This window comes from Cryptomeria japonica, chromosome 2 (assembly GCF_030272615.1).
Source record: "Cryptomeria japonica chromosome 2, Sugi_1.0, whole genome shotgun sequence".
NCBI classification, from domain to species: Eukaryota; Viridiplantae; Streptophyta; class Pinopsida; order Cupressales; family Cupressaceae; genus Cryptomeria; species Cryptomeria japonica.
Genome location: NC_081406.1, coordinates 661,413,793 through 661,439,485, shown reverse-complemented (window position 1 = coordinate 661,439,485; position 25,693 = coordinate 661,413,793). Strand labels below are relative to the sequence as shown.

General features: G+C 35.9%; 1 protein-coding gene across 2 annotated transcripts in view; it reads right to left on the bottom strand.

The window, feature by feature from the left end:
• LOC131061417 (uncharacterized) overlaps positions 1 to 24,245 on the bottom strand; it is a 52,153-nt gene extending 27,908 nt beyond the window's left edge. The window contains exons 1-4 of one of the 2 annotated variants that reach the window (XM_057995087.2): positions 23,954 to 24,245; positions 23,784 to 23,833; positions 23,137 to 23,242; positions 22,800 to 22,858 (exon numbers count right to left, since the gene is read on the bottom strand). In XM_057995087.2, coding sequence (XP_057851070.2) covers positions 22,800 to 22,858; positions 23,137 to 23,242; positions 23,784 to 23,833; positions 23,954 to 24,061 — 323 coding nt within the window. In that variant the 5' untranslated portion in view covers positions 24,062 to 24,245. The remainder of the gene's footprint in view (positions 1 to 22,799; positions 22,859 to 23,136; positions 23,243 to 23,783; positions 23,834 to 23,953) is intronic. The other variant, XM_057995078.2, reaches the window with a different exon arrangement.
• Between the last annotated feature and the right edge of the window lie 1,448 nt (positions 24,246 to 25,693).

Sequence of the window (25,693 nt, the reverse complement as noted above, 5' to 3'; positions counted from 1 at the left end):
TACCAAATTGTTATCAAGAAAGAATGCTCCTCCACTTGTGCTCTTTTTGTCATAACATTGCCAGCCCAATTTGCATCCGTATATGATGTGAGGGTGAAATCTTGACCTCTTAGATACCACAACCCAAAATCCATAGTACCCTTTGGATATTTGAATATCCTTTTGACAGCTTGCACATGAGTTTCGTTTGTTGTTGCTTGAAAGCATCCCACCAATCCCACTACTTGCATAATGTCAAGTCTTGTAGCTATTACATATAATAAACTTCCAATCATGGACCTGTATAGGGTTTCGTTAGCCTCAGGAGATTCACATCCTTAATTTGCAACCTATAACCATGGGAGTACTCACTAGATTGCAATCTTCTATTCTAAATTTCTTCAACATCTTAACATACTTGGTTTGTGAGTAAAATATGCCTTTATTTGATTGAGAGATTTGCAATCCTAGGAAGAAAGAGAACTCACCAAGCATTGACATTTCGAACTCCTTTCGCATATTTGTGGCAAATTTTTGGCATATTGTGTCTTTGCTACCACCAAAAATGATGTCATCCACATAGACTACAACAATCAATAAATTATATCCTTCATTCTTGATCTAGAGATCGTTTCCCGCAATTCCTCTTTAGAAGCCTTGCTCTTGAAGATACTTGTCCAACCTTGAGTACCAAGCTCTTGGGGCTTACTTTAGTCCATAAAGAGCCTTCTTTAGTCTACAAACATAATCCTTCTTTTCTAAGAAAATGAACCCTTCAGGTTGTTCAATGTACACTTCTTCTGCCATATTTCCATTTAGAAATGCTGATTTGACATCCATCCGGAATACCTTCAAACTTTTATAACTTGCAATAGCTAAGAACATCTTAATAGCCTCTAATCGTGCAACATGTGCGAATGTTTCATCGAAGTAAATTTATTCGACTTGTGCATGTGTCACGCCGCGCCATAGTAACAAATAATTGCACTATCTGTAAGGAAGGAAAATTGTCTTGTTTCAAGACTTTACAATTTTCCTGAAACCTAAAATCAAACTGATAGCATTGTCATGACCCCGACGGATTGGACAGAAAAGGAACACCATCAAATATCACACAATTTATCATCATCGGCTAAGGACAGCAATCAGCACGCAATAAGAGGACTCAACAACTGTGTAATCAGCAGAAATAGAAGTGGGATCAGATTCTCATTAACCTGATTCAGACTTATTATAATCAGCCTCTAACAATCTGTATAATTGTGCATTGTGTGTATATTTATTGATTCATTAATTAATTACCAATATTTAATTCTGATATACATATATGAATTATTGATAAAAACTGCATATCTCTAATTAATAAAACTGTTTGTAAACCCCCATCATGTATAGAAGGAAGGAGGTGTGAGGAAGGGGGAAATCATGAGGACTGCCATCTAGGCAGGATACCTCGAGTGGATAACCATGTTGCCTGCCACCGGGGCCAAGAGGACCAAAGCTCCCCTCTTGGGGTTAGATAGGACAATCAAGGAACTTCCATTACGATCTCCTCTCTAATCTATAATGATGACTATTAATCTTAGAAGATGAAGCATGGATATGCAAAGCATGTACAAGCACCCCACTACGTAGGATACCCCGAGTGGATGTCCATGTTGCCTACCACCAGGGACAAGAGGGCCAAAGCTTTGCTCTTGGGCTTAGTGTGGGATGGCTTCAAGTAGACCTATCATATTTCTTCTCCCACAACCTAATGGGTTTGAAATGATGCTACAGGTATTATATGAATATCATGTGTTATGGACTAACCCTAATAATGGATATATATTATATGTGTATATGTTTCTTATGTTATGATTGCAGGATGCAAACCCATGATCACATTATTAAGGATAATATTTACTTGGTAAGATGTAACCCTAACCCTAAATTGTTGTAATTGTGATTTTAGGCCAAATTAGGAAGGGGAAATTCCAACATAGCCTTTGCAAACAAGTCTAGCCTGGTTCCTTGTGACTTCCTCATCTTCTTTTAACTTGTTTCAAAAAACCCATTTGGTTCCAATGACATTTTTGTCCTTAGGTCTTGGGACAAGTTCCCAAGTTTCATTCTTCTCGATTTAATCCAATTCCTCTTCCATAGCCTTTATCCAAAATTTATCTTCACTTGCTTCTATAAAGCCCTTTGGTTCTATTTTGGAGAATAAGAAAAAATGTGCATGTTTTGTTGTGTTAGCAAGCCTCCTCCTTGTTTGAATCTTTGTATCTATGTCCCCAATCACCAAGTCTTTTGGATAGTTCTATTGGACAAATTTAGATGGAGTCTTGGGTGGTGCTCTTGGTGGTGCCAAAGGCCTTTGAAAGGTGGAGGAGTGTAATGTCCCCTTCCAACCAATGATCACTCCTGGTGGAGAATAGCCTATCCAGAGGCCCGTAGGCTATTTTTGGCAGAATTAGGGTTTCCATCTTCTCGGAGGATTTTGAGTGGGAAGCAGTTGGAGTTTGGGACTTCTAATTGTGGAGTTTTTATGGGTTTTCAGAGAACTTTGCAATGACGATGCATGCATTGCGTTCAATTGAGGTTTGCATACTTACTATTTTTAGTAGGTAGGATCATAATAGCACATTTTTCTGGGTTTTTCAAGAGTTTTTCGACAGTATGACATGCAACTTCATCTGACTAGTCTTTAGTGGACTTACTATTTTTAGTAAGTAGTAGTTGGTCCCAATTTGTGCCCTAACGGAGCTATGAGTCACTTACTATTTTTAGTATGTTTTTCTTAGGGTTTCAGTTCAGCCAGGCAACATTGACTATTTTTGGCAGGTTTGGGGATGACTCGGTGACTCGGTTCTATTTCTGGCAAGCAAAGTTGAGTTCAGAGTGCAGTTTAATGGACTGTCATTTATCATTTAAATGACTTAAGTTAATATTTTATTTTTGGCATCACATATTATTGTTGAAATAAAATGGACTTGGTCATTTATCATTTAAATGACTTAGTTAATATTTTATTTTTGGCATCACATATTATTGTTGAAATAATTGTTTAATTCTGGCGTCCCTTTTGGGAAATATTTAGCAGAACTTTAGCCCATGGTTGAATATTTTGACGCCACTATGGAGAGATAAGGGATTGAATTAAAAAAGATAAATTTGATTTATATTGTGATATCATTTATGCTTTTGATGACCACTTTAAGGATAGATTAATGTTTTATTTCCTAAGTCTGGACGGCCATGGAGGTATTTTTTATTAAAAAGAATTACAACTTTACATTACACTTGATGGTTGATTATTTGGGCAGCCACTAAGGGGAAAAATATGATTTTTGCCAAGTTAAATATATTTTGGTTTGGACGCCCAAGTGTAATGCCATTTCATAGCAATTTGGAGGGAGTTGAATTTGAATTTGGGGCTCCAAAAAGTTATAAATAAGAGTGTTCGGCTCTTGTTTTGATATCTTGAAGAAATCATATTGTTATACTGCCAGAATGGTGAGTGAAATTGAGCTTCAGAGTTGTGGCTCCCTAGTTTAGCCAGTTTCGTACTTGAAACATAGTACCTAGCTGAGTGTTGGATTGTGGTGAAGTTTTCAGTATGCATTTTCAGTTTTGGTGTGGTTTTTGGAGTGTCGAATTTGCTGCTGTGATTTCAGTGTTGCTGGTTTTTGGTGTGGCTGAAGCAAAGATTCGATCCTACCTCCCTGCCTGTGCAACCTATCATTCTAGGTATTGGCTCTAAATATTTTTGTGCATTTGGCGATAAGATTTGTAAGTTTTTAGCCCCTAGTTTGGAGCCTTTAATTTTATAATGCAAATCATACTTTTCCAGCATAGGCGTACTTTTTGTGGGTGCATTGGGATGTGTGCTATGTGTTTGGGGGCATATTGAAGCTCATTTCCAGTTTGTTCTTAGTCGCTTTATGCCTAGTGTTAGTTTGGGTGTGTTGTGGGGTGTTTTGGGTGAGTTTGGAGCGAGTTGGGAGCATTTTGGTGTGGTTTGGGGTTGCAAGTTATGCATTTCCAACCTGTTGTTATTTATTAGATTTTCGAAAGTTGATGTTTGACTGAGTCTTTGCAAGTGAGTGTACTTTGAGCTGGTTTTGGTGGTAGTTATCTTTTGTGATAAGCATTGCTCTTCTATTCTATCTTTCCTCTCTTTTTGTAAGGTTGAATAGTAGTACTATCAACCACTTCTGGATTGTAAAGCATACTCGACGAAAAGTGGAAGAGGCTAGCTTGCCGCCTACTTTTGATATTTGTAATTCTTGTCCTCCCACTGAATAAGTGGTTGAGTGATATTGTCCTCCCACTGAAATATGCAATAGAGTGATATTTGTTATGTATTGTCCTCCCGTTGATATATGCAGTAGAGTGATTGAGTTGAAATTCCTTGTTTCCTTGGCTGGTTCACCGCCAAGTAGTTTAGTTTCTATCATACTAGATAAGCAGAAGGGGTTGGCTTGCCGCCCGTGCATTGTAATTTCAGTTCAATTTATGATGCTAACGATCCCCGAAACACCGTATGCTCTCACCCTCCCAGATTGGGCTCTCGATGAACAAAAGGTGGAAGGGTTCCCTTTCAGTTGTTTTAGCTTATTTCTCTAACCTTAATGGGTTATTGTGTTTGCATTGTAATCTTATTGGAAAATCAAAAAAAAAAATTAAGGGGAATATTACAAGGACAAAGGAGTTGTGCAGAAGGTATTAAGGTCATTACCCTCAAGGTATAATGCAAAGATTTCTGCTATAGAAGAAGCTAGGGATCTTAAAACTCTTGCTATTGATGATTTACAAGGAATACTAACTGCTTATGAGATGAGAACTGTTGATGAAGAAACTGCATTCAAAGCAACAAAGCAAAAGAAGAAAGTTTAGTCGAATAGTGATGATAGTGAAGAGCTTGCAGAACTTATAAAGAAACTTAAAAGGGGTTTTAGAAAGTGCAAAGAGAAACTACCCCTCAAATATTTCAACTGTGGGAAAGCTGGACACTTTGCTGCTAAGTGTCCCTATACCAAAGATGATCAAGACAATGAGGAAGATTTGAAGAAGAAGAATAAAGGCAAATCTTTCTACAAATAGTGAAACTTCTCAAGGAAGAAGAAGAGTTTGTGCATTAATGAAGAAAGTTCAAATTCAAAGGATAGTAATGAATCTAATGGTGAAGTATTGTTTATGGCAATTGGTTCACTAGATCAGAGTGATGAAGGTGAAATAGATCTCGAAGGAGAACTACTATGTGCCCTTGAAGAAATCAACAAATTGAAGAAGGAGAACTCTCAGGACAAGGTTTCAGCATTGAAAAAAGTTGAAGTCCTAAAGAAAGATCTTGAAGAAGGAAATCAAACAATCATCAAGTTAAAAGGTGAAATTGAAGAATACATTCAAATTTTTTGTCTAAATCTGAAGAATGTATGTTTTTAGAAGATAAATTAGTGGCTTTACAACATGATTTAGAACAATATAAAAGAGTATGATAGAAAAGCAAAGTTTGTTAAAAGTTCTAACATGTTAGATGAGAAAAAATCTAGTTTGGATCTTGATAAAGGTCAGTTCTAATAACCCTTTCAATAAAAAGGAAACTAAAGATGGGTTTGTTAAGGTTCAGAGACAAAAAGGGTATCCACAGTGGCATCTTCCAACAAGAGAAAGGACAACAAATAGATTTTATTCCTTCTATTGTTATTGCAATCTGTGTAATTACTTTGGTCATAAGGCAACTAATTGTAGGGTTGTCCCGAGAAGGAAAATCAATTTTCTGTTTTAATTGTCAAGATGTTGGTCATATTGCAAGGAATTGTTATTTGGGTTTTGCAGAAAAGAAAAGGCTTGAGAACAGATTCTTCAGGAAAGAGACAAAGAAAGTGTGGAAGAAGAAAGAAGAGAAGAAGTCAAAAAGTCCATGATTGCTCAATTTGCTCCACATGCGAATAGAAAGAACCTTTGGATCATAGATAGTGGTTGCTCAAATCGCATGACGGGTGATAAGAGTAGGTTTATTACTTTTACTGATTGGAATGGTGGTGTAGTAAGGTTTGGTGATAAATCGTCCATACAAATTCAAGGTAAAGGTTCTATAAGTATCAATGATACTTTAAAAGCATGTAATGTTTGGTATGTAGAGAATGTGACGTATAATTTGCTAAGTGTAAGCCAATTATGTGATAATGGGTATTTTGTGAACTTTAATGCTCACGGGTGTAAAATTAGAAAAGTTGATTCAGGCAGGTTGGTTGCTGAAGGGACAAGAACAGAAGGTAATGTCTATGATTTGAGATAGGTACAAAGTGTACACTGTTTGTTCGAGCAGATTGGTGAAGGTTGGCTTCGGCATAGATGGAAGCCCAAGGTTTTGTTTTCTCTCTAAGTCTATGTATATCCATGTGTCTGCTTAGGGGGAGCATTGTATTGTTCATATTTGTTATCCCCGGCCCTTTGTCATCGATGTCAAAGGGGAAGAATAATTATATGGTGTCGCAGAATGTTGATTACTTGTTTGTAGATTGTTGATTACTTGCAGATGCAGATGATTATATGTTGCTTGCAGGATGTTTACAGGATGATTGATTGATTACATGCAAATGTTCAGATTATTTTAGTAAAGTGTTGATTGTTTCTTGCAATATTCAGTGTTTTAGTATCGATTTGATAGGGAACAATTCAATTCAGATTGCTTCACAGATTTGTGGCAACTAGCAGCTTTGGTGGTTTAAGTGGTTTTGACATCAATGCCAAAGGGGGAGATTGTTGGCGTATTTATCATGGATGTCAATGGTTTCGGACTGGTTTCTATCTGCACAACAAGACATGATCAGATCAAGCAACAAACTAATGTCTTGTTTATTAGATTCGAGAATAATCATGGTGCTGATTACCTTTGAGTGTTAATAAATTTTTGCTCAGACTTTGTCAGGTTGTGATCCGAATTCTACAAGTGTTCTATCAAGATTGTGATTCGAATTTGTGTTGAGTTTTTAAAGACATTATAAGCATATTGAGGAGTGCAGTTGTAGCTATCTTTGAAAACCGAAAACTGTTAACTATAACTGTTGGCAAAACTGAAAGATATTTGAAAGTCTTATGATCATCGAGTTAAAAAGTAGTTATTACTTATTAGTTAAGCCAATAACTACTAACTTATCCAAACCGACTTGCAACTGAAATGGTCTGTTTAAAAACCTTCAAGAAAGTTGACATGTACGGATTTTTTGTGGAAGAAGAAAACACGTGAAATATCTAAAATCTGTGTTTCCTATATTTATGAAATTCGAAAGAATAAGATAGATGTTTTATTCGTTGAAAGAATATAAGTAGCATTGGTTGTGAGGAGTATGCAGAGTTGTGTCAACTCAGATTGGCAATAAAGACATAAATGGAAGAGAAGCTTTGATGATAGTGTGCTATGTGGGTTATCAAAGATAAATACAAAGATGTGTGAATTTGCTGAGAGAGAGTGATAAAATCCAGTGTCTCAGGTATCATAACCTTAATCAATGATTCAGTTTTTTAAATACGTGTTGTTTCAAGTTTTATGAAAGGATTCTAAACACTACTGGTTCTTAATTGATAAGAGACACCATGATCCAAAACTTCTGTGAAAAGTAATTTTCAGATTATACTCAGGCACACATAGATATCATTTCGTTTGGTTCCTTCTCAGTACAGCATCTTCCAAATCTTTGGAGAATAGTTGATCTTTGTCTCAGTACATATTCTCGCAGGTTTCTTGTAGAACATTTGACATATGTGTAAGTGCATGGTTCTGCAGATATTAAAATCTTTGAAGAACAGTTGGTTTTTGTTTCAGTGCATATTGTTGCAGGTTTCTTACAGAATATTTGACATCTTTCTGCAGACTTACAGAATTATTAGATGTTCAGATTGATCTCTTAATTTATAATTTGCTTTATTCTTTAGTATGGTCAAGAAAATCCATTGCTATATCAATCTGTTAAAAAACATTTGTCAAAAGTTTGGATTGGAAGATAACTTTGTAAACGTGGTATGCTGGGTTGGTGCTCAGACTATAGAGTGGGTGCTCTAAGTGAAAGAGTCGGTGCTCTTAAGACAGGGGTTTGGTGACTCCTTAGGGTTCGTGCCCTTAAACGTTGTAATTGGATTCATTGTGAGGCTGGTGTAGGACAGTCCATCCTAACAGCACTTCTCACCGTGGTTTTCCCATCCTGGGTTTCCACGTAAAATATTGTACACTATTTCTTGTGTGGTTGCTTTGCTTTCATGTTCCAATTACATTCTCCTTCTGTTTTCAGTTTGAAGAGTATACAGTTCTAGTTGCATGCAAGTAAAACATAAAAGTTAAGAAATTGTAAAAGTTCTATTTACTACTGATTCAATCCCTTCCCCCCCCCCCCCTTCTCAGTAGTAAACCTGTGTTCTACAATTAAGACCTAGGCGGAGGCAAATAATAATAAGGCCGAACTAGAAATAGATGCAACAGGGCCAACCTCAAGTTTGGTGCCCTTTTTAATTTAATTAAATTATATCTAATTTATTAAGGGCCGACCTAGGGTTGAGACATTACTATTCCTTTGGCGATTTATAAGGAGGTCTACTAAGTTTATATTATCCATGATAGCTGACCTACTTTGGAAAGGATAAAATTAAATTAAATCTGTTAATAACAAGGCCGACCCTTTTAGAAAGGTCACCTCTTTTGGGTAAAAGGGTGTTTCAAAAGCTATATATACAAGTTGTATGGGGGAATCAATATATCCATCCCATCTATGGCAGAAGCGAAGCAGATCAGCTAAAAGAAGAGACAACAGATGGAATAAGATCAGAAATTCCTATGTATATAACCTGCACTTATCAGGAAAGGTAGATCAATTAACAGCAAAGATTCTCATATGCAGCAGGCCCAATCTGTATAATAACATAAATATCTATATATCTGTGTGTGTGTGTGATGGAAAAAGATCAGAAATTCCTATGCATACATGTGTATAACCTGCACTTATCAGGAAAGGTAGATCAATTAATAGCATAGATTCTCATATGCAGCAGGCCCAATCTGTATAATAACATAAATATCTCTCTGTGTGTGCGTGTGCGCGTGTGTTTGTGTGTGTGCATGCGTGTGCAAGTGTGTGTGCGTGTGCATGTCTCTGTGTGTGTCTATGTGTGTGTGCGTGTGTGGGTGTCTGTGTGCGCATGTGTGTGTGCGCGTGCGTGCGTACATGTGCGGGCGTGTGTGTGTGCGTGTGTGCGTGCGTGTGTAGGTGTGCATGTGTGTGTGTGTGGGTGTGTGGGGGGGGGGGGGGGGGGGGCCCGTGTGCATGTGTGCGCGCAGATCTGAATGTTTGAATTTAACATAAATATCTATGTATTTAATAATGTGAATTTTTGTTTGCCAATAATCAATCATGTTGTGGCAAAGGAAGGGAATGGCGAGGGATACCTCACTAGACACGCCACCTCATGAGAACGGTTAAGGACCGCATGAGGCCACGGGGGACAAAGTTTCCACCCTTGGCCCTAGGTTGAGGCTCATTTTAGGGGGCACCCTATTGCATGTCTCCCCTACGAACCCCATATTGATCAATTATTGACATGAGCTAGAAGGGTTCCTCAATCATAAGAGGAGACAAGGATGGCACGATAGAGGGAAATGGGGTACAAACCCCACTAGGTACATCACCTCATGAAAATGGCTAAGGACCACGAGGCCAAGGGGGACGGACTTTCCACCCTTGTGCCTAGGGTAGGGGATATTCGGGGCACCTTATCATGTCTCCCAACTCTACCCTCATTATGGTTGAACCCCATGTGATCATTTAGATTTTTTGTGTTATCAATATATATTTTTTAGCCCTATAAATACAAGTATTCTATCATTTATATCTACATCATTATGTAACTTGGTTGTAGGTTTCCAAGGCAGACTTATCTCATCTTATTCATGAGTAAGGATTACATCTCTAACTATTTTATGTTTCTTGTTTTATTAGGATTTGTAAATTTAGGGCAAATTACAAGGTAATCCAGAAAAGGGACATTACACCTTGATCACATAGCTGACTTACACTTAGGAGAATTTGTTTTGACCCTTTAACATAAAGGACATTCTCAGTTTTTGTTTTTCTGTTGTCTAGACTAAGAGTCCCTTTTCCTTTTATATCCTTTTTAGTGTTGTCTCCAAATCTCATTGTTCCTTCATCTATTTGTTCAAGACAAATGAATTTACTTTTACCACCGAGCATATGTCTTGAGCAACTGCTATCAACATACCATTTATCCTTTCTGTTTTGTGCATGTAAAGTTGTTTGAACAAGCATAGATTCTTCTTTTTCCCTCTTTTCCTACTTTTTCCATGTAATGTCCCCTACTAGGATTTGGTCTATTTCAACCATAATTAATCTATTTCAAATTACTTATGGCTTAAACTAACTTGATTAAGAGTCAAGACCACCTTAACATGAATCAAATCTAGAATGTTCTATCCTTCTATAGTCCATCAAGTACTAGCTATCTTACCATACTAAATAGTTAATCTTATTATGATCCATTTATAGATCATTACGTATTTATTAATTACCATTTACGCGAATTAATACTAATTTCTAAAATTATTATATTATTATCAACATCTATATTTACATTCATTATATTATTTCTTACTCTGATTTGAGTATATGTATACATAAATACATAAATGAAGTAATATATTACCAATTATTTGTGTATAAGCTAATATCCTATTATATATATTATAAATTACGAATACTACTAACTAAACATTACTTGTTAGTAATATGTTTGGTGGCTGGTCATGGACGTCAGATCTGTCTGTCACTATCATTATACTTAGTATCTTTTTTAATACATAATGCACTCTATATTATTATTTTTATTAATGTTAAATTCTGCATAGAAGCACTATCAAACTTCCTATAGTGAGAATATACCCCATGCATACTATCAAGGTCAAGGAAGCTATCGCCTGTAGCTTAATATGATTCTGATCTGTTCTGATCGGTGGTTTCTATTTGTCCACATGGTGCCTTATCACCCGATCACAAGTCTCTAAATGTTTGGCCTCTTTCCAATTAAGACGGCATGATATCTACCAATATGTCTTGAGTCGACCTATTCCCTTAAATATCCGGCAAAGAGATTTGATGGGAGAGTCGTGTCTCCTCACAACTGTTGCACCCATTGTTTGATATCGTGCCTTTGCTTCTAACTAATTAATTAGTTAAGCTAATGCAAATCATCGTTCCTCCTTGGCAATTAATGCAAATCACTGTTCCTCTAGTTTATGTGGCTACGTATTTGTCTCTGTCACCTTTATGGAGTCAGCAATGATAGCTTCCTTCTAATCATCATCTTTGTCTAGCAATAGTCGACCATCCTCAAAACGTAAATAACGTTTTAAAATTAATAAAGCTTTAATCACTAAACTCACCCATGTGGAATTTAATAATATTCATTTTATTGTTGAATGTTATCATATTCAATTAGCCACTTTTAATTGTTTCCAATAATTATCATCGGGTCCAAGTAGCATCGCACCATTTGCTGTTGTTAGCATGTCTTTTGCTTGAAAATCACTTGCTTTCAATCGCCAACGTATATGTGTAAGGTATTATATGTAAATTATGTTTATTATTTATAGCGTATAAATTACGTTTATAATATAATATTAATTTATTTTTATTTGAATATTCCAAGAATATTATTAGTAATAAATATTAGTTAAATAATAATATTTAATAAATAAATAAATTTCAAATAATCATTTGTTATTAATTATTATAATAATGAGTGTTATGTATATATGACGATCAGGGAGGGGACATGACATTCCAAATCTTAGTTGACTCTTCCTTACTTTTGTTAGGAACATTCTCCTTGTTTTGTCTTGGAGGCTTAGCAAAAATGGTTCTACAAAAACGTGTTGCATGCCCAAAGTTGTTGCACTTGTAACACATAAAATTATAATCCACTAAAGAAGCAAATAAACTATAATTTCTTTTGATGAAACTAGGAGTATTCCTTGAACAAATTCTACAATTTACTACTTTGTGACCAAAATTATTGCATGAAAAACAACAGCCATTAAAGGAATGATGAAACCTAGTTACATATGGCAGTCTTTGATGAAGGGCCCTTGTCCTTGTTTGCCTTTGGAGGTGGATTGGTATTTTGTGGGACTGTATTCTCCTTCTCGATCTCCTCCCTTTTGTTGACCTTCATGGAATTCATGAGAGCCTTGATGTAGCTTCTTGGCTTTTCTTCATCTACCTTTTGTGGTGGATCCACAGTCATAGAACTTGTAGCTTCTTTTGATTTCTTTTGATCTTCAACAAAACCAAGACTAGTCATAATAAATGGTAATCTTTGAGAATTGATGATTTCATCCAATCTTTTGGTGCTTTTGTTAAATTTTAGGTTTTGATTCAATTGTTCACAAAATTCTCTAATTCCTTTCTCAAAGAGACAATTTCAAGCTCCAATTTTTCAAAATCAGATTCTTTGGTCTTAAGTTGGTCTTTTACAACTTCCTCAATCCGTTTTGCCTCTTCTAATTGGACATTCAGATCTTCGGTTATTTTATTTGATATTTCTTGGGCTTCACAAGCTTCTTGAATTTGCACCTTTTGTTTTGAGATCTCTTGAGCTTCTCATTTTCTTTATAGGCATAGTGAAGTTCTTCCTCGAGATCTACAGCGTCTTCTTCATTGCATGCCTCCTCTGCTCCTTCCTCTTCATATTTATCATTTTCAACTTCCATTGCCATGAAGAGTATTTTTTCTCCATCACTACTTGACCATTATTCACTAGTTTCTTCCAATGAGCTATTGCTCTTCTTTGAATAAAAAATTTTCTTGCATTTTCAAGAGTTCTTCATCTTCTTGTGGCTCTCCTTTTGATGATGGTTTTTCTCCTTCTTTATGTGTTTGTCCTCTTCATCCTCGCTACTTTCACTTTTATCTTGTGGCCATTTGGAAGCAAAGTGTCCAATTTTGCCACAATTAAAACATATAAATGGAGAGTTTCCCTTATATTTTCCAAATTATTTATTTAGCTTCCTCATGAAGAAAGCTTCTTCGTATGTTTCATTCTATAAACTCACACTTGGTTCATATCTTTTTCTTTTTCCCTTTCTTGATGCTTTAAAGGATACATCATTTCGTGATGGTTCGTCTTCAATCACATTTCAAAGGCAGCGAGGATCCCATGCAACTTGTCCCTTGTTAAATTATTGCTGGCCCATTTTTGAACCTGGCCAAATTTAAACTTTTAAGTCCTAGTTCATAGTTGGCCTTTTTCAAGTTTTTTTAGTTCCAGTGTCCCAAAAATTCCCGATTTTCCGACTTCCAAAAATGGCCGACTTCCCGATACTTCCAAACTTCCAAAATTTCCCGATTTTCCCGACTTCCAAAAATTCTCGATTTCTTGACATCACTGATTCAAGTCTAAAAATGCATCTGAAAAAAGTTGCAAATTTCTTAAATCTAAAAGCAACCCACCTAATATTTTGGTCTCAAATGCCCCCAATTTTAATTTTATGGCCATACAAGCTCATATGATATGTTATTTTAATATTTTCTCTATGGAGCGATATAGTTGGCAGGGCCAATTTACAAAGGAAGTACCTCAATTTTGTGAGTTGTTTAAAAGTAGTAAAAAACCCATGTTTTATTTTAATTATTATAGCTACTTACAAACTTTCATGGCCCAAGGATGCCTAGTTAACCCGCAATGAAAAGGCTGATTGGAGCCTTCAAATATGTAATTAATAGATTATGGAAGGTGGAAAAAAAAGGAGGGCAACATAGTTTTCTTTTTGGCACAGTTTTATTGTACAGGGGTGTTGAGTCTGTGAACTCACATTTTGACATTGAAGGAATAGAGAGGATATTTTTTAGTCTTTGAATTTATTAATGTTTTCTTTTAATTGCAGTGAACTGTGCTTCTTTGTAATTATTTTCAATGTCATTTTGTTATATCGGACTGTGTATGTATTTAATTTTAAAGCTTTGAATTTAAATTAAATCATCTGTTGAAAAGGGTTTGTTGTTCTTTCTTTCCTTGGATATCATTTGTGACTGTGGGATAAGTAAACTTTGTGTTGTTTATCTACATTCAGTTCATTCTAAAATCAATCTTTTGCATCTACTTTCATGGTTATGGGTAGGCGTTATGTTGCCTTTTCTGCTTTCTGGTGAAAAGCATACCCTATGTTTTCATTCATTGCATATCATTCGAAGGTAGTTGCGCCTTGTAAAATAAGCAAAGAGCATTTGCGAATACCATTGCAAGTGACTCAACTGTTGGTCAGATTGTCATTGACATGGGCAAAAGAGTATAAACCGAAGTGACAAATCTATTAACCAACAATTATCTAGATCTTTCATTTCTTCAATCACCAATACTCTGGAGTCAAATCTTAAGAACAAGGAACTTAGAATCTTTTGAACAACTATGGCTTCTTCAGCACCTTCACCCAGTCCTTTGATTGTATTTACAATCTCATCAACATGAAGCAAACAAGAGGCTATGTTTTCCTCTTCTTTCATTTTGAAACTCCCAAATTTCTATGGTGAGTTTGAAGAATCAACTTCTTTACTTTAACATCTCCTTCATATATGTTTCTCAGCTTATTCCACAAGTCCTTTGCTGACTTGCAGTGCATCACCTTTGTGAACTCAGATTTTGTTCACCCACATAGAATTACATGTTTAGCTTCTGCATTGTTTTCACTCTTCTTTTTCCTAGCTTGATCCGTTGGGGGAGTTGAAGGAGGTGTGTAACCATCTACAATGAATTGCCAAACATCATATCCTCGAGCATTCAAGTAGGTCTCCATCCTTATGCTCCAAAAGGCATAATTTGTCTTGTCAAATAACGGTGCCTTGCTCGAGGAGAAAACAACCTTTTTTAAAATTGATTAAATATAATAGCAATGTTTTATAAAGCTTAATCAACACATATGCAAGATTTAGCAAGGACACCAAAGAACACAAAATTATACATGGAAACCCCAATGGAAAAAACCACAGCAAATAAATGCTTTTATATATCTTCTTTTACAATGTTTGTAGGCACCAACCCCTAGGAAACTCCAATTTCTTCACTTGGTAGGCACCAACATCAATATCAATTTCTTCACTAAATTCTGTTATAATATACTTCCACAAATCTGTCAAAAATTGATCATAAGTCTGCTATAAGATGATCACAATTTCTTTTAACTCTTGCTATCACTTCCTCATATATTCCTCCTCAAATCTGATGGTATACTTGATTGTCTTGAAAGGACATGATTGTTTTGCATCATGACAGCCCCTATACCTTCTCTTGAAGCATCACATTCCAAGACAAAAAGAAGTGAAAAATCTAGAATTGCCAAAACCGAGCATGAGCTCGTTAACTCCTTAAGCTTGTCAAAAGCTTGTTGAGTTGTTGGACTCCATGAGAATGCACAGGTTAGCTCATTGACTCCCTAATCTTGTCAAAAGCTTGTTGAGTTGTTGGACTCAATGAAAATGCCCCCTTCTTTGTTAAATTTGTTAAAGGGGCAGCTAGTTGTGAGAATTCCTTCACAAACCTCCTATAGTAGCTGCATAGACCTACAAATCCTCTCAACTGAGTCAAATTACTTGGTCCAGGACACTCTTGAATTGCTTTAATCTTCTCATCCATACCAACACCTTGTGCACTGATTTTGAATCCCAAGTACAAAATTTCTGTCAACCCAAACTCACACTTGGAGACTTTGGCAAAAAAGAGTGATGTTCAAGTATACCTAGCACCTCATCTAGTTCTTTCAAATGATCTTCCCATGACTTACTATAGTAAAATCAGAAAAAAAAATCTCAATTGTAGAATGAATACATGGTTCATGCATGTTTGAAAAGCTGTCAGTGCATTGGTTAGGCCAAATGGCATTACCAAAAACTCATAATGCCCATAATGACACCTAAATGTTGTTTCGTGCACATCCTCATCTCTTACCTTGATTTTATGATACCCTAAAAACAAGTCAATCTTGGTAAAGTACCTCGCTCCATGTAGCTCGTCAATTAACTCATCAATGCTTGGTATGGCGTAGCGATTCTTGATCGTCTTTTTATTGAGTGCTCTATAGTCGATACACATCCTCATGGTCCCATTTTTCTTCTTAACCAGCACTACGAATGATGCAAAAGGGCTAGAGCTAGACCTTATATCCCCCATATCCAAAAGATCCTTGATTGCTTTCTCAATCTCCTACTTATACACCTTTGGGTGACAATATGGAGTAATCATGACTGGTTTTACTCCTTCCTCAAGCTCAATTATATGCTGAAAAACTCTATCTAGTGGTAGCCCAATAGGAATGTCTTTGAAAACCTTACTATGCTTGTCCAAAATAAAAATAGACTGGATATCCACATTGTAGGATCCCCATCCTTTGACAGACATGTGTTGGTAATAAAACATTAAGCTGCCCATGCTACTTGATCCTAACGAAAAACTCACTTCATCCTTTTAGCTGAAACTTCCATAGGCCCCTTATAAGATAGGCCATGTAGGACTATCTTCTTTCCATTGTGTTGAATGGAGAACTCCATGGTTCAATAGCTCTGTTCATACTTATCAATTAAGTACAGCCATTGAACTCCTAGAACCACTTACATATCCATCCTGATTACATAAAAATCATCTCTCATTCTATACTCTCCCAATGTCAATTCCATTTGGGGAACCTTCTTAGTACATGGGATAATTGTTCCACTCGCAAATTTTACATCAAACCCCTCAATATCCTCAGTCTTCAATACCAACCTATTCACCACTTCTCCATCAATGCAATTATAAGTAGCCCCACTATCAATAAGGATTGTTACCTTTTGTCCCTTCAAGACCCCTCTAAGACAGAAGGCATTATATCATGGTGCTCCTAATAGTGCTGCAAACGTACCTCCTGGAAGACCTTCCCCTTGGTTTGGATGCTCCACCTCTTCTATCTCTGTTTTCAGGTTCAGCCTCATCATTTTTTGTATCTTCATCAGAAACTACCTCTATGTAATGTATTTGCCCTTTACCTAGACACCTATGCCCTAGCTGCCAAGGCTCCCGGCATGTAAAACATAACTTCCTCCTTCATAGCTCATTCTTGGATACTTTTGCTTGACTTGGCTTGGAGAGTGATGCATTGGGAGGTGGTACATTCTTCTGAAAAGGTCTCTTGGACAGAATAGGTGCAGTTATGTTGGAATAAAATCTATCCTTGGTCACTGAATCCTCTAGACTAAGGGCTCTCATGATGGCTTCTTGCAATGTATGTGGGTCTAATGCCCTTACTAAACCTTTGAGAGGTTCAGCCCAACCTTCTACAAATAGCACACTGAGTCTTCTTTCAGTTAAATCAGGAACCATTACTGCAAATTTTGGAATTCTGCTACAAAGTCCTCCACTCTTCCTTCTTGCTTCAGCTGGGCAAGTTCCCTGAAGTGAATTTTTCAATCCCGTCTATCAAATCTTTTCGTCAACCTTTGGCTGAAGTCTTCCAACGAAGTTATTGAATCGTGTCCTTGAGTTATCATGCCATGATACCACCATTCATGAGCTATCCCTGTTAGGTGCAAAGTGGCAAATTTGATTGCTTCTTCTTCAAACATTGGATTTAACAAGAAATATGTGTCTAATTTCTGCAACTAGGTCCTTGCTAATGAGCCTTCAGATCCATCGAAAGTCAGAATGGTAACCTTTCCCAACCAGTGTTGAATGTCCTTCCTTCCTCAATACCCTTTCCTCCCATGCCCTGTTGCTTTCTTCATCTCATAAAAGTCCGTGAAAGTCAGATCAGCACAAACAACAGGGCTTAAGGAATTGTAAGCATCATGAAATCTTGGCATGTCTTCTTCCGCATCAGGTTGTACTTCCTCCACATTAATTTCTGCTTCTTTTTCCAGGAAATTGGCCCTGAAAGCCTTTGTGTTTTTCAAGGCTTTGTCCCTACTTGAGCTACTGACCTCTTCCTTGTTTTGCACAGGTCTTTCATTGCTCAGCTGCTAGCCCAATCCTTTCAATAGTTGGACCATGTCTCCCATTGTTTCTCTCATGCTAGTTACCACTTCTTTTGTCTAATTGCTGAACTCATGAGGGTTTTATTCTCCTCCATCCCCCATGGTGGCTCCCTCCTTCTCACACAACTGATAACGCTGCTCTCTGTCACTCATAAGCAACCCACAGGCTGACAGGTCGAAGAGCTCTGATACCATTGTAACACTCTCACTTAGATTTGTAGTTTTAACCAAAAAATGTCAACTCAAATGTATCACAAATGAAAAACATTAAACATGAATATAAGCAGCAACAATCAGGGAGTCTTAATGTCAACAACAGATGATCATACAATTATATGCTCTTAAACAAGGGAAATCTGGAACTAACATTCCCTGTAATTAAACCACTACAATTTCCTTTTGTCTCAGACTAGATCAGATTCATAACAAAGGTCTGCAATCATTCAGATTTGAAAAGAGAACCTGTAATATCACTCCCAGCCCTGATGAAGTCCATTGGTGGATATTGATTGGGGTTATGTACCCTAAGGAGAGCTCACAGCTTTAGAACGGCCCTCTCCCGCAACAGAATGTCCTCTCTCAATACTCAGGGATCGGCTTGGGACTTATCATTCCAGATGCAAGTATGGATGTAGCTCGGATCCTCTACTGGCTGGGCAGAATGCTTCCCTTCACCGATGATTACTTTGTCACTTCAATCCCTATCTTCACTGCCTTTTGAGCTATGTCTTCAGACAACAGCTAAAAAGGCATCAATATCGTATTGCTCGGCTCCTTATTCATGACCTGTATCATGAACTCCTTTCCGCACCTGGCAGAAGTATCAATGTCTCCATTGAGCGATGGGCCTATAGAATGAGACGGATTGGATCAGGTAAGACACAGTCTCTTAATTGCAGATGTAGCAAAAATTGAAATAAACACTAAAATTGCTAGAGAGAAGGTGGGGGTTACGACCTACCTAGATGGAGTTTCCAGGTTTGCATCTGTTTACTCCTGCTGCATTTGTTGAATACCAAATTCACAAATCTTCGATGCCTCTACAACTCAAACAAACTTACTTAAATATAGATCCAACTGGTTGGTTAAAGGCAACCGCCACAAGCAGGTCGGCCTTAGGGCCTTTTTTATTAAAAAAATATTCAGCAAGTCGACCTTAGAGCCGATTTTATAGGAAATGTTTATTTATCTATAGAAGACTCATACAGAGTCAGCCCTCCCTTCAAACAATATTATAAAAATATTAATAATATTATTTATTAAATTTTTGCTATGTCCCAATGCTGACTCAAATGGGAATTCAGCTTATCACAAAAAGTGAATGCCAAAATTTGACTGCGACACACTTTAACTAAGATGCAAGGCATGTAAGACCAAGCAAGATCTTGGCATTCATGTCAACACATGTTACTAGGTCATTATACCCTACACTCAGTGCAATAACCACTCTTACTAACAAGAAACAAGGAATATGCAATCCAATGCCAATGGCAATCAGTTTTTGGCAATTAGTCTCAATGGACTTCCTCTCAAGTTTGCCCACTACCAAGCATGATCCTGACAACATTTTTGTAGTGGTTGATAAATTGTTGAAGATAAAAGTTCTTGGGCCATGCCCAAAAAATCATGCTCAAGACCACATAAAATTTCTTCAACCATGTATGGACTTACTTCAGATTCTCAAAGAGAAGAGATTTAAACATATATCTAATATTTCAAAGCACATCTTGCTGCAAACCTGCAACCTCTAGAACATGATGAATACAAAGCTGCACATGTTGTTGCCTTCAATCCATATTGAGATGGACAAACAGGTGTATCCTCTCAGAACATACAAATCTATACATCAAAGTACATATAGTAGTATATGTTTCTTACAAAATAGCTATGATAGAAGCTATACGCCCACCTCTACTAGATGTAATCTATTTTAGATGTGCCTTGGATTCTAAACTTCTAAGTTGATGTGGCTCTCCCATAGCACAAATAAGCAACTCTTCATCTGCCCAGATAGAGTTAATCAAAGAAGCAAGATTCATTAAACAAATTCAACACATTTAATAACAGGTTCATGGCGTTCGGAAAATAAACAACATTAGATACATGCAGCACAGTGACAAACATCAATCTCCACACCAACACAAGGTATTGTTGTACCAGCAGAAAAAAAATTAGCTACACACCTTCCATCCACAGAACAGGGGAAGAAAGCTACATACATTAAAATGCTTCAACTACTGAGAACACATATTTTTGTTTGCATCAAATATCTTAAAAAACCAAGTGTGTAATTGTTTACTATGAGAGCCTAAGTCACCAAGTTCGGCCAAATTTCTTCCTTGAAGTTCGAAATTCGCCGAACGTTAAAACAGAGTATAAAACTCGTTTAGGGTTTTTTTCGGTTTTTTTAAATAAATTAGCGCCAGAAACCCACAGTCTTCAGTTTGTCGTGAGTCGTTGCTAGAGAAGTGTGGAAGCCAAAGTGGAAGCTGAAGGAAGTCACAGTAGTCTGCGGTAGTGTTCAAAGAAGCTTGTGTTCGACGCCCTGCCAGTTCACCTCAGCTGCCGTGTTATATGCCCTACCGCCGGTCTGCCGTGTTCGACAACCTGCAATGTCCTTGCCCAGGTAGGCTTCACTGAAATTTTTAGGTTAGATTTTTTTTTTTTATTGGATAAAACTTATATTTTTAGGTTAGATTTTTAGGTTATTCAAACAAAATAAACAAAATATTTTGTCTATTGTTTATTGTTTATAATGTTATATTATTTAAACAAAATATTATATTGTTTAATGTTTAGTTTTTATTAAGACCTGATATATAGTTTAATATTATTGTATTAAATTATTAATTGTTTTTACATATGTTGTTTATTATTTATATTATTTGATTTTTAATTTTTATTTGTTTTATAAAGTTAAAATAAAATATTAATAATTTTTATAGTGTTGTTTAGAAAAATGTAGTGTATTATTATTTTATTTTGTTTATAAATTTAGTAAACAAAAATAAAAATTAGTATTTGTTTATTTTTTGTTAAAATAATTAGAATATATTAACAAATATTTTATTAAAATTTAGTATTTCTATTTTGAAAGGTTGAAATAAATGTAGTGTTTATTTTGTTTTTTAATTTTTCTTTCCAAACATGCAGATTTTCATTTAATGGCTCCTCCCAAATCAACTTCTGAGGCATGGAAGCATGTGACCCGAAATGGAACTTACATCAAATGTAACCTATGTCAAGGAACTATTGTTGGAACTTTAACAAGGCTTAGGGACTACTTCCTTGCTAATACAGGGGGTCCAAGTGGAGGTGTTCAAGCATGTAAAGGCGTGACTCTGGAACTTAAAGCTATTCTAGAGAAAGAGTTGGCTGCTTCAATGGTAGGCAAAGTGAAGAAGGCACAAAAGAAACAGAGAATTGAAGAAGATATATCTAGATTCACATCTATCTAGATACATTTCGAATTTTTTCCTTGTCGAACTTCATTCGAATTTCAAAGCTGTTGAACTTCGAATTCGAATTCAAATCTGGTGACTTGGGTGAGAGCTACGGATACAAACTAGACATCCAGATCCCCAATGTTTTTTATCATTTAAAAAGAATAAAGTGCGGTAGGGGAAATTCAGCAGCAATCCGTCTCAATAAGTGAAGATTCCTTTTCAATCATGTCTCAGTTATAAAGTCATTTGTGCTTTTAATCTTGCATTGTAAAGATTGAAAGTTCTCAGAAGAAGGTTTAAGGGTGATGGCCTGCATAAAAGTCCCAGAGACAAAGAAGACCTTTTCACTTTACTCAATCAAAAATCATTTGTTGATTTTTTGCTACAAAGCTATGATGTTATCATCATACAAATCTTTTTGGTTAATATAGTTTTGTTAATCATCTTGTTCTCTTGTTGTCTTGTGCATCCTGAGTTTATTAAATATATTTACTTTCCACACAAACACAGACAACCCCATCCTTGTGACCTATTCAGGGTGGGTTGTTGCCAAAGCCCTGCTGTCATTAGAAAGTAATCACCTACCAAATGAAAAAAGAGAAATGCACTATTGGCAATAGAAGCCGTGACTGGAAGCTTGATGTCTTCACACCAGAAAAAGAAGGGGAGGCTTGTATTTAAGAAAATGCTTGGACCTAAAGGTGTGACCCTTATGTGTTACAAAGTAAGTACACTTGCAAAGAAAGTTCAGAAGGTTCGGAAAAAGACATAAACATAGAAAGTGACTAATTTGATGCTATCAAATGGTTCTGACTTGTTTCTGAAGGTTGATGCATGTTTTCATACAGAATTCTGGTACAAATGTCGATGCTCAAGTTCATCCCACATTGGAATGTAAACGACAAATGCATTCCCAAGAATGAAAAGCAGGATAGAAATGGCATGATGTCCAACTTTTTGGAAACAGGGAATACCAAAAGATTGAAAAGGTTCAATTCATGTGGATGCAAGAAAAGACAAAAATTAACTTCCAAACAAAGCTCTGATTTCTCCTTCCATACAAATTTAAATATCTTGGTTATTTAAAATTTAAAAAAACAAAAAATCCTAAAGCTCTCTAAATTGAATCTGAAACTACAGATAGTCACACACATCCATAGTTCTAAAAAATTGACTAAAGTTATATTTCTTCAATTCTTACTTTGAAGATAAATATAAGCATTGGACTATTAGAGTGATTTGACTAAAGAGAAAAGGCAGCACTCATAAGAAATTAGAAGCAAATGTCAACATACAACTAAAAGAAAAAACTGAGGGGATATACAGGTACCTGTACATGCAGTACTTATATTCTTTTCCACGTTTGTAGTCTAATTCCCCTTCCTCTAGCTGGACATGTAAAGATTTCCTCAGTTATAACGAAAAAGAAAAACCGAAAACTCTACGCAATAGGTTACATTTAAAAATTTCGCTAAAGTGCAGATCTTTGAGCGATAAATATTCATTAATGAGACATATTCCACCATAGCACTGAATAATACAAGAAAACTGTTTCCTTTCCCGAAATTGACAAGAGCAAAACTTTTCAGGAAAGTGTATTGAACATTATCATCAATCTCATTAACAAGACGAGAACACAGCATTACAAACTGAAATAGATAACTTACAGGATCGTCGCCATAAATGTGTTCGTAGCAAACTGCGGAAAGACATCTAAGGGCACAATTCTCTTTGGCCGCTGGTGATAATTTGCATTGCCTTCCCCACAAACCACTACAACACCAAATGATAACTCAAATTTTATTGTCAAAACCCTACCACAGCCAAATTTGTAGTCCTTTCAGACCACGCTAATTCGTATAAACCTTTCACTCTGAAAATACGTTCTTTTTAATCGAAAAGCACCATTTGTGTTAAGAAATTGCATAAAGTGCAGCGCTGATAGTACAGAAAAACAAGTGACAAATATCATACCCAAAAGTCACATCAGACCATACACCTGAAAAGCCAGAGGTTAATCATCCATGATTATGACCAAACAAAAATTTATTATATCATACAAGAAGAAAGAAAAAACAAATATATTTCGTATTACAACCCAGAAAAGCGCAAATTAAGACATAATAAGCCAAATTAAAGTTCAGCAAAACCTCTACACATTTTCGCTTTCAAATTTCTATAAAATAACGCTAGGAAACCACAAAGACCAAAAATTGTAAATGAATCGTGTTACCTTATTGATATTTTCGAAAATAATATGACACATTCAGGTTCAAACTGATTGAAGTGAAAAGGAATAAATAACTTTACTTACTTTTCAATGTCTTGGTAACAGATGGCCTTCTTCTCACGAATCTCTTGGTCCTGCGATCGCCGTAAAAGATAAGATTAAAATCTGTAACATTATCCCCTAGTAGCAGATAATAATAGCAGTAAATTTGGCGGCGAGGGCATGGAAGAGATAGGAATGAAGAAGTTTTTTACAGAAATTGGACGAGGAGAATTGCCGGCCAATGCTTGAAAGTTGCACCAACATAAAACAAGCACCAAAAAACCGCAGATTAACTGCAATCGGGAGCATTTTCTGGACATGGCCTGCGAATTGTAGGATATTTACTCACACCGATATTGAGCCCAAAATCGAAGTCAGCATCAAAATGCTGTGCAGTCTCCACACAGAGTTTCAATTTGACCCTTCTTAAGTTGAGGAATGCTTTGCATATAATTAAATTACATCGAATAGAATGTTAATGATTGAAATGGTGATATTTGCCAGTCCACATTTAGTTATATTTCCGTGCATTCATATTTTGCTTACTACTTTAAAATCCCCACTTTAACCTCACAAGTTACTCTCATGGTCAATAGAAATGATTCTTAATTCTAAGATTTTAAATTTAAATTTCCTCATTATTTTGCATTACTTATTATGAGTCAATCTAACACACGTATCATTCAACATTTTATTTCATGATATTTAAAGGCATTCATTTAACACATAAACATGTCACAATGTCAAATATGCATCATATTCATATAGGCTATCTATGTCTATGAATGTTGTCTTTGACATTTTTTGTCATTATTAATTCAATCAAACAAGAGGTTTGACTTAAGAGAATATGTTCAACTATCAAGTTAACAAGTTTCTCAATAATATTTATAGACACCACCTTCATAGATTTAGATATTGGGAGGTGAAGGTGAGTAGATCCTTAGGCACACATTCTGTCAAATCAACTTTATGTGACTCAAAGCAATCATGTGTCAAATTCAATTTTCTAGCAATTAGGATCAAACACATGGAGCTCAAGATCAATCTACATCATTTTTGTGACAATTCGAAATATGGGGCAATTAATCAAATCAAGGGGAAAAAAATATGATGTAATGAGTCATTCTAGAACATTAGAATCATTGATCTTGAAGCTAAGCCCCACTATCCTTTTATTTAAGAATTGCATTTATTTTAATTATGTTTATTTGTCCCAACTCTATTGTCTAGGTTAATTATTTACCTAACTAATTACACTGTATTTAATTAACTTGGATACTTTAGGAAATGTATTTATTTTCCTATACATTTGTTGCAAACCCAACATTTTCAAACATGACCTATGGTTTGCCCCCTAGGGTTTCTTCTTCTTTGTTTGGGTTGTAGATGGGATATTTTATGATTGATTATCTTTCATATCAAAAAAATTCAAGGTTTGATTGTGCTTTTATGTGATTAAACATTACCTTAATTCTTTTAAGATTTTGCTAGTGTTGATTGATTTTATACCTCACCCTACCCACCTTTTCTTTAGCTTTAAGGGTTTGGATTTTCGTTTGTTTTGTAATATCCCTTATCTAATAAATTATCAGACCTAAAAACCCTTTTGAAACCCCTTATTAAAACTTGCAAGAAAGAGAAATAGTACAAATTCGCAATAGAAATGAATTCTGAAAACACACTTCAAACTTTAGCAAAACCTTCATGGAACTGATATATAAGGATTATAACATATTTGCATTACAAAAATACATCATTTTTGTTGTCATAAATTGTTGCTAACAAAAAATTAAATCTATTCCAACTTCTCACAAAATAGGAAGTAAAATGAAACACTGACACACATTAAACTTCATCAACTTGCAAGAAAACTCTGCAAACTCCATGTTGGCAATATGGAGGAATTGATTATGTGTTGCATTGACGTTTGTCATTGATGTCAACACTAG